The sequence below is a fragment of the Pelodiscus sinensis genome, chromosome 1, assembly GCF_052426305.1.
Source record: "Pelodiscus sinensis isolate ZL-2025 chromosome 1, ASM5242630v1, whole genome shotgun sequence".
NCBI classification, from domain to species: domain Eukaryota; kingdom Metazoa; phylum Chordata; order Testudines; family Trionychidae; genus Pelodiscus; species Pelodiscus sinensis.
The window spans coordinates 276,490,864-276,504,664 of record NC_143052.1 but is presented as its reverse complement, the minus strand read 5'-3'; the positions used below and the strand labels follow the sequence as shown (position 1 = coordinate 276,504,664).

Here is a 13,801-nt window from a genome sequence, read left to right as displayed (position 1 = left end):
CAGGCATAACATTCCACACAACTGGCAATAAGAACTATAATCCTAAAGCCTCAATTTTGTAAAAGTCATACCAGAGTATAAAATATATCAGACGGACAGAACATGTCCTGCTGATGGGGGAGTGGCACTATGCGTGAAAGAAAATGTAGAATCAGATGAAGTAAAAATCTTAAATGAGCCAAAATGTTCCATAGAATCTCTATAGATAGTAATTGCATGCTCCACTAATAAGAATACAGCAGTAAGGATATATTATCAGCCACCTGATCAGGACAATGATAGTGACTATGAAATGCTAAGGAAGATTAGAGAGACTATCAAATTTAAAAAACTCGATAATGGGGATTTCAATTATCCCCATATTGACTGGGTACATGTCACCTCAGGATGGGCTGCAGAGATAACATTTCTTGATACCTTAAATCACTGCTTTTTGGAGCAGCTGGATCTGGAACCCACAAGGGGAAAGGCTATTCTTGATTTAGTCCTAAGTGGAGCACAAGATAATTGAAATCCTGTGCTCCACTTACAAATCAAGAGGTAAAATATATCTGGACCGCTTGGAAATAGTGACCATAATATAATAAAATTTAACATCCCTGTGGTGGGAAAAACACCTCAGCATGTTTTCAGGTTTGGGGCTTTAGTTCTTTTCCTCTTCAGATATCTTTTGTCTCACCCCCAATTCTAACGTGCTTGAGAGTGAACATTGGAGTGACCCACATCACACAATCAGTGTTTAAGGGGAACTTCTGACTGATTTCAGCTGTAAATTTATCTTATGAATTACATCAAATCTAACTCCCAATTTTTTTCTTTGTGAAGATTAGTTTAGCCATCTCCATACTTCTTTGATGGGGCTTAGGAACATAATGCTCTCTAGAAAGTGGTATGGAATTCAGTAGTGCTAGACCACTTTATTCCAGCAAAAGACCCTTACTAATTCTTCTCTCATTGTCCCCTGGAAAAATAAAGTTTGTGGAGCGCTTTTTCTTTTGTCCTACATGGAAGAAGCCAGCCTCTTCCTGCTGTATAAGCCCTGGGGTTATAGAAGGAGGTAGCCTGCATTTCAAAATAGACAAATATTTCTTTAAGCAATACATTCTGAAATAGAATATTTAGAACTGTTCATTGTTATACCTTTAGAATATAGCTTTGCTGTGGGAGCTGCATCTTTAATAAAGAAGCCAACAGCAATTGAAAGAAGAAGCAAATTAGTTGGGCTGCCAATATTCTGAATTATTTTTCAGATCACAATGGAAGATTAAATTATGCCTGGTGAGTTAGAGAAAGAAAGCTAAGGGAAAAGGTTGGAGGAGAAAACTGACCCATAAAGTTAAGATTCTTTGATATTTTGAGATTATACATTGCCTTTCGGCTCTATCTACTTGTTTCCTTTACATGATCAGACAGGGGATTCAGGGACTCAAAGGGCTGATCATCCTGGAAAACTTCAGTGAGCATTGTGTATCTGAATTTCCAGAGATTATTTGTCACTTTATGTGGCATATTTCAGTCCTCCACCTAGTAATATGAAAAATTAAGCTTAGCGACAGTACAAGGAGATGATTTGTTACTGATTGAAACCAAAACCTCAGATCTTATTTTAAACTCATTGGTCTTGAAAGTTTCATACTATCCCTCTATTCAGCTAGATGTAGATATAGATATACACAGATACTTGTATTTTTTCAGTCATGATGCAGTTGCTGGGGATATATATCTATATAACTGTGGACAGATTCTCAGCAAATGTATCATGAGTGTAAAAATACTGATTGCTTCAGTCAGATGGTAGATATTAGGAGCTGTTTTCTTCTGCATAATATTCATTTGACACCAAAAATTTGCAGGCATTGCAGGATTCTGCTCTCAGCTAATACTAGAATGAAACTAATAAAGCTCCATTAAGGCAATTGAAGTTCATAGCAATATGCAAATAGGATAAGACTGACTATCATGAATTGCTGAGAGTGCACGTGATGATCAGGAAAAGCTAGCAGGTTGTAGTGTAGGCAATGAACAGTAAACTACAACCTCAGCTTTTATTTTTCAATCCTTTGCTCGACAAAGGTATTTGCTTTATTTTATCCATATCTGTAAATCAGAAAATATTAATACTAGTCTAATAATTAAAGTATAAAGGTATATATAGCTAAAATATTTTGTTACACTAGTATAAATCTGGAATAACTCCGTAGGTATCAATGTAATTATTCCAGATTTAAACATGAATATAAAGAAAAATCATGTTTTCAGGGTCTTGGCAAGAATTGTTGTCATATCACTCTATATTTTGGCTCTGCAGACTCACAGTTAACCAGCCCAAACACTTGGGATCTATATCTATATTTAAAAAAAAATAACACCAGCAATTGCTCAGGAATACAAGCTATGTAGCTCCCTCTTTCAAATTCCTGGGCCATAGCAATTTTCATGTCCCCTCTGAAGACCACCAATGTCAGTGATTACCAGTGTCTCTTATTATTGTGTCACTGAAGTTATCCTTTATTAAATGACATCATTACTGATAACCCATCATGACTGCTTCAGTGCTTGACACCAGATGGCCATTGAATCAAGACCAGCACTTTGGTAGGTAATGTTTGCTCTCTAAACTTTGTTAAAAATTTTGGGCCAGCTATTCAGCTGGTATGGACCCATTGATTTAATTTACCAGCTAAGAATCTGTTATTTTTGGTTTTAGAGGTACCTTTACAAATCAAATAATAATAATTGGAAATGATTAGTCGTTATATATTTGTTAGGTGTTCCATATCCAAAATGGTCAACATGATATAATACCTAAACACAGTAATATCAAGAAAAAACCAATATGGCCTGATAGTAACCAGGGAAAAGTTACAGGAAGTTCATTAAACATATATTAGCAGACATAGATGAAACAAACATATGCAATTCTTTCAAAAAAGTACATCTAGTATGGAAACAATCTTGAATCTCACTTGAAACTGTGCCACAGTTATACAGTAATATGCACATAGGGAGAACATGACATGGTTCTGGGATCCAGATGGAAAAGGCCCTACTGTTTGTCTCTTCGAAACTACAATTTTTAATCCTACCTGACACATGATCAGAGATTAGAGGTCCTGAAACAAATCTCTCAGAATAGCCTTGAATAGTGGGGACAGTTGGATTCCAATCCAAACATCACAAACCAATCTCTAGCAGAGATTAGATATATATTTCCTTTGGTTCTCTTAAGTTTCCATGGCTAATTGACCTGGCAATCACTAGAAATTCAGAAACCAAACAAGTTTATTAAAATTTGGGATTCTTTAGATGGATAAAACTCAAATTAGTCTGAATGTCTAAATGAGTTCACATGATTATTCTTTATGTTTAGATAACCCATCTTATTGTTGCCATTGCTATTATCAGAAGTTATTTGTCAGTGCTTAATTTGTAATGAAGTGCCAAAGCTCAAGGAATTAGGGGCTGGGGCTCAAGCTATTTTTTTTACATTTGTAATTGATGCAGGAGGCCTATGAACGACCAAGCCTACAGGTGCTGGCATTCAGCTCTGGCAAGCGCTGCTGCAAATTAGGCACTCTTATTATTAGCAACACAATATTTTATCACTGATGTTTAAAACATGGCCTTTCAAGAAGGCAGACTAGCAAACTCAGAGAGCTGGTTGGTAGAAATCTATGGGAAGCAAGTCTAAGTGAAAAGATTTCAAGAGAGTTGGGAATTTTTCAAAATGAAAATATTAGAGGCATAAGGGAAACTATCCCAGTGCACAGAAAAGATAGGCAGTATGGCAAGAGACCATCCTAGCCTAAGCAGGAGATCTTGAATGGTCTAAATATAAAAAAAGAGTCCTACAAAAAGTGGAAACTAGGTCATATTACAAAGGGTTAATTTAAACAAATAACATAAGTATGTAGGAATAAAATAAGAGAAACCAGAGCACAAAACAAGTTCATACTAGCTGGAGACCTAACGGGTAACAAGAAAACATTCTACAAATATATTGGAAGCAAGGGAAAGACCAAAGATGGGGCAGGGCAGGGTGGAGGAGTAATAATAGAATGCTATGTGGAAATGGCAGAGGCGCTTAATGACTGTTTTGGTTTTCACCAGAAAGGGTGGTGGCTATTAGACATCCAAAATAGTGAATGCCAGTGAAAATGAGGTAGGATCAGAAGCTAAAAGAGGAAAAGAATGTGTGAAAACGTTCTTAGACGAAAAAGATGTCTTACAGCCACCACGGCCTGATTAATCGAATCCTAGAATAGTTAAGGAACTAATTGAGAAAATATCTGAGGTATTAGCTATTAGCTATGTAAAAGATTCCAGAAGACTAAAAGAGGGCAAATTTAGTGCCTATCCATAAAAAAGGGAAATGAGAACACCTGGGAATTACATACCAGGCAGTGTTACTTCAATCTGGAACATTAATGGAGAAAATAATGAAGAAATCAATTTGCAAACAAAGAAAACAATTTGTTTCACGAAGCGTACAGATAGTTCGGAATGGCTTGCTAGTTCGAACTATCTAGCCCATGCCGCGTGTAGCCGCGCGGCACGGGGTTCGAACAAGCCGGCATTTAAAAATGGCGCCGGCCGGCTTATGCAAATGAAGCCCGGGAAATTCAAATCCCGGACTTCATTTGTAAGTGCGGTATGCCTACATTACCACCCTAGTTCGAACTAGGGTGGTAGTGTAGACATACCCCAACATTTGGAATATTTCAGTTAGGATAATCTAGCTATTTACCAAATATTCCCCGTACCCCCTTGACAAGCTTCTCATACCTCCTAGGGGTATGAGTTTTCCCAGGTTGGGAACACTTGGTCTAGATAATACTTTGTCCAGCAGTGAGTTCAGGGGACTGGACTAAATGACTTCTAGAGTTCCATTTTCTGATGGGTTGGATCACAGAGACCCCCACAAGACTGTCACTTGATGGGCTGATCATACTGCTGAGCCCACCTACCTGCCATATGTGGCACCTTACCATCCTGTTCCACTAAGCCAGAAGCTCTGGTCTCCCCCAGAAAAGGCACAGCATTTGGGTAATGCAGACACTGATAATAGCTCAATTTTGGGAGGGATCATTTACAGGGACTTGACAGCATACAGGAGAACAGCCCTAATGAGACCAACAACCCAAATAAATCCATCTTACTCTGTATAAAAGTTTAACACAGAGAAAGCTCATAAATTGTTTGCTCATAAAAAAGAGAGTTAGCCAGTTGTTCATTCTCCCTTCCCCCTTCGACCTCCTTCCCCCGGCTAGGTAACAATTATTTACACTGCATTTGATAATAAACAAAAGTGATTGTATTAAGTAAAAAAGGTAGGATTAAAGTGGTTGCAAATTATGACAGACAGATCAAAGTAAGTTATTAAGTTAAAAAACCCCACCAGCTAAGCCTGAATTACTAAGAAAAATTGTTTCAAATCATAATTTATCACACTAGTCCTTATTTCAGGTAAAGTTCTTCAGACCAGAACTGATTTTTTTCCTGCCCTGGGTCAAATAACTCATCTCCACCCTTAATGTTAGATTTATTTGTTTCCCGGTGCTTTCATATATCCTTTCAGAGTCTGTGGAGCTACATGAAGACAGTCATTGTTTGCTTCCCATCCCTTAAACAGAATTTCCTGGGGAAGAACTCTCTTCAGGTCTAGAGCACCAGGCCATTACGTCCCTTAAGTACCACTAATGACTTTTATTACAAGACCTAGATTAATAAACAGGTTTGCACTTTATATTTCTAACTTCACATGCAGGTAAGATACATCCATACAAATATAATATCCATATTCAGGAGGTTAAAAGCTCTTGAATAATAGGTAACTTGCCCTGTTTTGCGTAAAGCATACTCAAGTTATGTGTATTCATATTTAAAATATATTTCCATACCAAATATGGGAGCACATTATCATACCTTCTAATTCTATGTTACTAGTCTATGATTCTGTGGTCTGTAATTTACATGTGCCAGAGTAAACTGAAAGTATCCCCAACTTATCTTTTACCATTTTAAAACTAAAGTGAGATTGGATTCAGGCACCATATATTGAATTAGAATATATTTAATTATATTTAACATTCTGTTTGCCTTTGCTTAAAGATAACGCCATTTATTACTGAATTGCAAACAACTGTATTTAAAATGCATAATGCAGAAGTATTTAAGCAACAGGACATGAAGTTTATTAAATTAAATATTGTATAAGTGTTATTCTAATGAACAAAATGTATGTGTCATTCAAAAACTGATAGATGAACATAAAATGAAAAAATATTAATTTAATATAAAATCAGTTTCTGTAAATTTTAGCAATTAACAGGAGGACCAGATTCTTCTTACAGCTTGATAAGTGTAAATCAGTCACTTCCGTTGCATTAATCTGGATTTATACTGGTGTCACTGATAGCAAAATCTGTATTAATAAATCAAAATTATACAAGCAGCGGCAGTTACCTTACTCCAAATAAATGGATAATTTACTAATTTAGGTTTCTAAAATAATTTTACCCATATAGATTTACTGAAAGATTTACCATATTTGCTAGGTATAAAAATAATGTTTACCATTACTGTACTTTGAACTCATAACTAAATGGTATATGTTTAATTCTGTGTTCCATGGCCTTCTGCTTCAGAGGTGCTTAAAGAGACTTCACTTCCATTTTCAATCTGATGATATAACAGGCCAAACAAATCTCAGAATACAGCCTCCCCCACACCACCCTGAGAGGGTGCAGCAAAGTGACAAAATGCTTGACTTCAAGGATGGCAAGTGGTTAAACAACGGCAGCTCTTTCCATCCACTTCCCCCTTCCTCGAACAAAGTGCAGCATAATCAAGATCTCAGAAAGGAGAATCAATTTCTTCGAGAAGAGAATCAAGTCCTCCGGGAAGAGAACAAGGCTTTCCGTGTGGAGAATAAGGTCCTCCACAAAGAGAATCAAGAACTTCAAGAAGAGAACACAGCTCTTTCAGAGGAAAACAAGATCCTCCAGGAGAGGAAAATGGGTTCCTTTGAAGAGCAAAAGGTTCTTGAGAAGCAAGAAAAGGCCCTCCGAAAACAGAACAAAGCCCTTTGGGAAGAAATCAAGGCTCTCCAGGAACAGGATATAGCCTTCAAAATGGAGGAAAAAGCACTTCAGGAGGAAATTTTGGCCTTGTGGGAGGAGAACAAGGCCTTTCAAGAGCTGATTAAGGCTCATGGGAAGGATGATATAGCCCTAGTTCTTGAGGAAGAAGAAGAGGCTCTTCAGAATGAAAGAAAAGCCCTCCAAGGGGAAAAAAATGCTCTTCATGAAGAGAACAAGGCTCTCCTTGAGGCAAATAAGGCCCTTCAAAAGGAAAAGGAAGCCCTCAATGAGGAGAAGAAAGCCCTTCAAGAACTGAAGAAGGTACTTCATGGGGAGGAATAAGTACATCTGGGAATAGAAGTATCTCCAGCAGGAGAAATAAGAACTGTATGCAGGATGGTGACTTAAAACTGCAACCAGATAATGGTCCAGTTTGCCTACTAGAAGAACATCATGAACAAAGGGAGATAACTGTTTGTAGATAAGTAAGTTGGGCTCTGTACTAAGACCTAGAAAGTACACACATGCTGAAAGAAATTAGGTTTCTGCATTCTTGATCCCAGAAACTAATAAAGTCCTGCTGGAGGTGTGGAATGTGATGCATGAGACTGCTGTTTTATTTATAAATTAGTTCAATTTTATTTACAATTGGAAGAATACAATTTGAGTATTGAGGTGAATGTGCTGTTAGTGGGTTTATATTCTGTTGATACTTGTGTAACCCCTCTGCTAGGCAGTGCCAGCTGCAGTCAGGACTGGGTTCAATATCTAGGGGTTCCTTTTCATCCATCCCACACAGAATTGGCTCAAACCCCCACCCAGTAACCTGGGAAATTCACACACACCCTTGGGTGCTGCTGAGAGGAAATGCTTCCCCACTCGCAAGCACAGAGTTTGTGCATTAAAAAGAAACTTTTTAATGAAAAAGGGAATGAAGTAACATGGCATTAACTTGGGAAAACACCACAGACATAACCTCTCCCCGAGTTACGAATGAGTTACGGACCAAACACTTGGCCATAACTCAATTTGTTCGTAACTCGGACCCCATTGAGTTACATAATGACCACGCTGTTCATAAGCGTGGGTCGCATACATAACTCGGGAACCGCCTTTACAACCGCTTCATGGGAGCTTTGGTCTTAAATGCAAATGGTTGTAACTCGACCATTCACAACTCGGGGATCAGCCGTAGCTCATAACCAAACCATGAGTAAACGTCCCAGCTCGAGTGGATTGAGCAATGTCCTTTGCCTTTCAGGCTCACAAGAACAGCAATGTAAGTGTCCCATTCACATGCCCAACCTTTCCCTGTACCCCACCCACTGTTGCTGCCTTGGTCAGGGCAGACCTGAGCTCAGAGGTGCTTTGCAGAGCTCACTTCCCATCCCAGAGGGGGTGGTAGGAGGGATCTCACCCACTCCATGGGACACTGGTCACTGCTCCTACTAGCTGCTCCTGCTGGTCATTTCCTCCTACCAGACACTCTGCTGTCCACCTGCTGCTTATGAGTTTGGATCTGGGCAAAATCTAGTGATTTTAGCTCTCTGTGATTCCAGCTTCTCGGTGATTTCAGCTCTTGACCCACAGCACAGGCCAGCAGAAAATAAAGAGGTTCCATAGAGAGCCTGTGTTAGTTCTATCATTAGTACAGGGGAAGAGGGGAGAGAGAAACAGGGTGAACCAGTCGTAAAGCTCATGCCTGGGGTGCTGGTTTAGAGCTCAGCTCTGTTCTCCCCCGCCCCCCTTTCAATTCACTTGACTCTGGACGGGAAAGGCTTGTCCATCAGAGATTCTTTACAATGATAGTGTCTCTGCTGCAAGCATTGGTGGTCATATTTTACAATTCCTACATTTAGGGTTAACATGGTTTGTGACCCCACAACAGCCAAATTAGTTACAATAGGCAAAATACCATTCTAACAACTGACCATCCATCAGGCCCATAGCACTGACTGAATTAGATTTACATAAGTACACCCAGGATTTCTTTCTCATTCCACCATGAACTGTATTTACATAAAAGCTGTTGAATACCTTGCAGGGCTAAACATAACCACGCCCAGGATTCCTTTCCCATTCCAGCCGGCTGCATTGGAAGCATTGATTCAGATCCTGCTTACACTTGCATTCCAAAAATATACTCTAGCATTGATGGCCAAAACAGTGTTTTTTAGTGAGAAGATAGTAAATGGTCCTGGAAAAAAGATTCTTTGATTTTGTGACTACTGAGTTTTTGGATGAAGGATGGGCACAGGTCACTCTGCCGTACTTCCATTCTTTCAGTGCAGATACTATGGCTATGTCTACACTGGCATGATTTTGCGCAAGAACTCTTTTGCGGAAGAGTTCTTGTGCAAAACTCTTCCAGAAGAGAGCGTCTACACTGGCATGTGCCTTTGCGCAAGAGATGTGCTTTTGCGAAAGAGCATCCATGCTAGTATAGATGCTCTCTTGCACAAGAAAGCTCTGATGGCCATTTTAACCATAGGGTTTTCTTGTGCAAGAAATTCATGGTGCCTGTCTACACTGGCCTCTTGCGCAAGAACAGTTGCGCAAGAGGGCTTATTCCTGAGCAGGAGCATCAGAGTTCTTGAGCAAGAAGCCCTGATTTCATACATTAGAACATCAGTGTTCTTCTGCAAGAACTCGCAACCAGTGTAGACAGGCAGCAAGTTTTGGCGCAAAAGCGGCTGCTTTTATGCAAGATCGCGCCAATGTTTCTGAGAAAAGTCAAAACCAGATACTTTATAAGAAGGGTAAGGAACCCTGTAGTGACAATGTCTCTAGAACTTGCCTGTTTGGGAAATTTCTTCATGATTTCCACAGTTAGGTTTTGGCTTGTCTCCTTTTATTCCTTTTAAAATTTCCAAATCCCTTTCCTCAGGGATTAGAACACATGTGATAATATGAAACACCAAGGCTGTGTCTACACTACCCCCCTTTTCCGGAAAAGGGATGCAGATGCGACAAGTCGGAATTGCAAATGCAGTGGGGATTTACATTTTCCCTGCTGCATTTGCATGAACATGGCTGCCGCTTTTTTCCAGCTCAGGGCTTTGCCAGAGAAAAACGCCAGTCTAGACAGGGATCTTTCAGAAAATAAAGCCATTTCCGAAAGGTTCCTTATTGCTCTGAAAATCAGGAATAAGGGATCTTTCAGAAAAGGCTTTATTTTCTGAAAGATCCCTGTCTAGACTGGCGCTTTTCTCTGGCAAAGCCCCGAGCTGGAAAAAAGCGGCAGCCATGTTCATGCAAATGCAGCAGGGAAAATGTAAATCCCTGCTGCATTTGCAATTCCGACTTGTCTCATCTGCATCCCTTTTCCGGAAAAGGGGTTCAGTGTAGACACAGCCCAAAAGATAAAGACAGTGACTTGTGATCATTTCCAGCCAAGGTGTTATCGTTCAAGTTGTCTTCCCATATTTCCCATATTTCCGGTGGTCCCATAGCCTATTCAGTATTGTTTACATAGAAATGCAACAGTGGTACAGAGTCATGAGAAATTGCAGTCAACCTTGTTAATGTCATTGTGTCATAGCACAGCGAGGGCATGGCCACACTAGGAAATTATTTCAAAATAACTTATTTTGAAATAACTCCTGAAATAACTATTTCAGAATAAGCATTATTCCTCGAGGAAAGCAGAAGATTCAAATAACCAGCCCCTTATTTTGAAATATCAGGTTTGGTTGTATGGATGCTCCACTTGTTATTTGGAAAGAAGGAGAGTTATTTCGAAATAACTCCTTAGTGTAGACCAGGGCTGTCAGCACTCATTTCACTACTTTGTGGTTGATATCCCATAGAGAGGCACAAAAAGCAAACACATATGAGTAAGATGGGGAAATGAGGTGAAAGTCCTCTCAAAGGCTACATCTAGACTACAGGCTTCTTTCAGAAGAAGCTATTTTCAGAAGAGATCTTCTGAATAAACTTCTTCTGGAAGAGATTGTCCACACTGCAAAAGTGTGCAGAAAGCTAGGCTGTGTCTAGACTGGCAAGTTTTTCCGCAAAATCATCTGCTTTTGCGGAAAAACTTGCCAGCTGTCTACACTGGCCGCTTGAATTTCCAGAAAAGCACTGACTATCTTATGTAAGATCGTCAGTACTTTTCCAGAAATACTATGCTGCTCCCGTTCGGGCAAAAGTCTTTTTCCGAAAGACTTATGCGCAAAAGGGCCAGTGTAGACAGCACAGTACTGTTTTCCGCAAAATGCCCCAATCGCGAAAATGGCGATCGGGGCTTTTTTGAGGAAAACCACGTCTAGATTGGCCACGGACGCTTTTCCGCAAAAAGTGCTTCTGCGGAAAAGCATCCTGCCAATCTAGATGTGCTTTTCCGAAAATGCTTTTAACGGAAAAGTTTTCCATTAAAAGCATTTTCGGAAGATCATGCCAGTGTAGACGTAGCCATAGTGTCCACACTGAATGGATGCTCTCTCACATGTAAGCTGTGATTACTATGGATGGAATGGCCACCAGGGCACCTGTGCTTTTTCCTCTTTCCTCTTCTTTCGAAAGAACTCAGTCTTCCCTGTCCACACATGCCTTTTTGTGAAAGAGCTCTTTCACAAAAAAGCTTCTTCCTCATAGAATGAGGATTATCAATGCCAGAAAAACTCCTCTGTTCTTTCGATTTTCTTGCGGAACACAATTGTCAGTGTGCATGTTCCTTGAGTTTTGTCCGAAAACCAGCCCTTTTTTCCAACAAAACTCTGTAGTGTAGACATACACAAAGACTGAAGTGGCAACAGATTGGTCATATTATCAAAATTGTCATAATTACTTTTAAAGGAAAACAGATAATGGAATGGAGAAAAATGGCAGTTAGCGAGGGTTACTCAGAACAGAGGGGTCAGCAACTAGCCTTTGCAGGATTAATATTCACTTTTAATCAGGATGAAGGAGCAAGACAATAACTCCACAAGACAGTGCACCAATGCTGATGGTTTTGTATTTCAAAAACACAGTCTTTGCTTCATAATTACTTAAAGGGTTATTTCCATTCTGAGGTTGTGTGTTTAAATAATGAAGAAATATGGCACTCTAATTTGTCTTTATAATATTAATAAGATTAAATTTATTACATGCAGAGAAATTAATTATCTTCTTAAATACATTATGTTTAAAACATTAGTAAATTATCATGCGTAATTGGAGACTTCAAGTATGATTAACAGCATTTAAAAGTATTTTAAGTAGGCTGTTTATTTCTTGTGAAAAATTAAATACCACTGTGGCACTACTGGTGGTGATGAAGCTTCAACTTAATGTATACCAACAGCTGTATATTTGAACAAAATGTATCACTGATAGAAAGGGTTGACCCTGCCAGACACCGAGGATTGCCTGGTGAGTACTGAGCACCTTATGCTCCCAAACTCACATTAGGCTCTCATTTTAATTAGATCTGTAGGGTTATTTATTTATTTATTTATTAAATCTGTAGTAGGGAGTTGGGCAGGAGGGAGAGGAAAAGACTGGCTGGCTTTAGGGAAAATACTGTTGTTGCTTTCTTGTCTTCATTCTAATTAAATTCCTTGATTAATGTTAGAAAATACCATCTTTTTTTCTGAGTGTTCAATCATTTACATGTCACCCTTCTCACCTAACTGGTCTTCTAAAATGGGAGAGAAAAAAATGCAAAATCTTGTGAATTGTCTAAGATGAAACAGGTAACAGGAGGTAAGTAGAATGCTCAGCATGGAAAGGTCTTTAAAAGCCAAAGACCTCCAGGGATGAAAACGCAGAGACTGGAGTACTTAGTGTGTACTTCTAAAATCAGGTAAGCAAAACTAAAGAAGATCTAGGCAGACTTACATACTTGGATTTTCGGAGGTACAGGCATGACAGTGGCAGAGATCTCTCCTCCACATTCCTCTGCTCAATTCTATGACCTGGATTTGTTTAAAATTATTGTGCTAATTTATATCATGTCAGAAATCAAATGGAGCACTCGCTTTCTTAGGTCAAAAGAAAGAAAGCCCCTCTGGCAATATCAAAAAAAGTTGTGTACCTGACCAAAAAGAACTGAGCTAAAATTAAGTGGAGAAATGATTAATTCTTTGAGATATTTGCCACTTGCCAACTTGCCCTCTAGTCCAGTGCTGTCAAATACCCACCTGTAAATAGCCAGAATGGACAAGGGGCTTTGCTGAAAATCCAGTTATACCCACATAGAAAAGTGAATTGTCAGAAGACTTGGTTGTTTTACAAATATGCTGTCTGCCAGATACCTCTAAAGGGATGGTTGGGGAAATTGCTCAAGTGCTGAGATTATATGAATAATAGGAGGAATAAGACCAAAATAGAATCCTTGCTTTGGAGGGGGTGAAGGAGGGAATAATGTCCATGGGAACTAGAAATCCAACACAAATTATTCACTGTCATATTGTTCCTTCATTGATCTCACCAAAGCCTTTGACCTGGTCAGCAGAGACGGACTCTTCAAAATCCTTCACAAGATCGGCTGCCCACCAAAACTGCAGAGTTTGATTGAATCCTTCCACACAGACATGAAGGGAACAGTGCAGTTTAACGGCAGTTGCACCGAGCCTTTCAGCATCAGCAGCGGCGTCAAGCAAGGCTGCGTTCTTGCCCCCACATTGTTTGGGATCTTCTTTGCCCTGCTCCTTAAGCATGCCTTCGGCTCAGCAACGGAAGGAATCTACCTCCGCACCAGATCGGACGGCAAGCTATTCAATCTCTCTCGCCTC

At 39.5% G+C, this 13,801-nt stretch overlaps 1 protein-coding gene across 3 annotated transcripts; it reads left to right on the top strand.

Annotated features, from left to right (window-relative positions):
• The first annotated feature begins 1,147 nt into the window (after positions 1-1,147).
• LOC102458217 (uncharacterized) lies at positions 1,148-7,681 on the top strand. 3 transcript variants are annotated; one of them, XM_025187742.3, is made up of 3 exons: positions 1,260-1,278; positions 2,554-2,595; positions 6,648-7,681. In XM_025187742.3, exon 3 carries the CDS (start codon positions 6,762-6,764, stop codon positions 7,422-7,424), a length of 663 nt encoding a protein of 220 aa, XP_025043527.1. In that variant the 5' UTR covers positions 1,260-1,278; positions 2,554-2,595; positions 6,648-6,761; the 3' UTR covers positions 7,425-7,681. The 3 variants fall into 3 exon arrangements, with proteins under 3 accessions (XP_025043528.1, XP_025043527.1, XP_025043526.2); XM_025187743.3 differs by lacking the exon at positions 2,554-2,595 and having other exon boundaries at positions 1,148-1,278; XM_025187741.3 differs by lacking the exons at positions 1,260-1,278; positions 2,554-2,595 and adding an exon at positions 5,609-5,767.
• Positions 7,682-13,801: the final 6,120 nt, after the last annotated feature.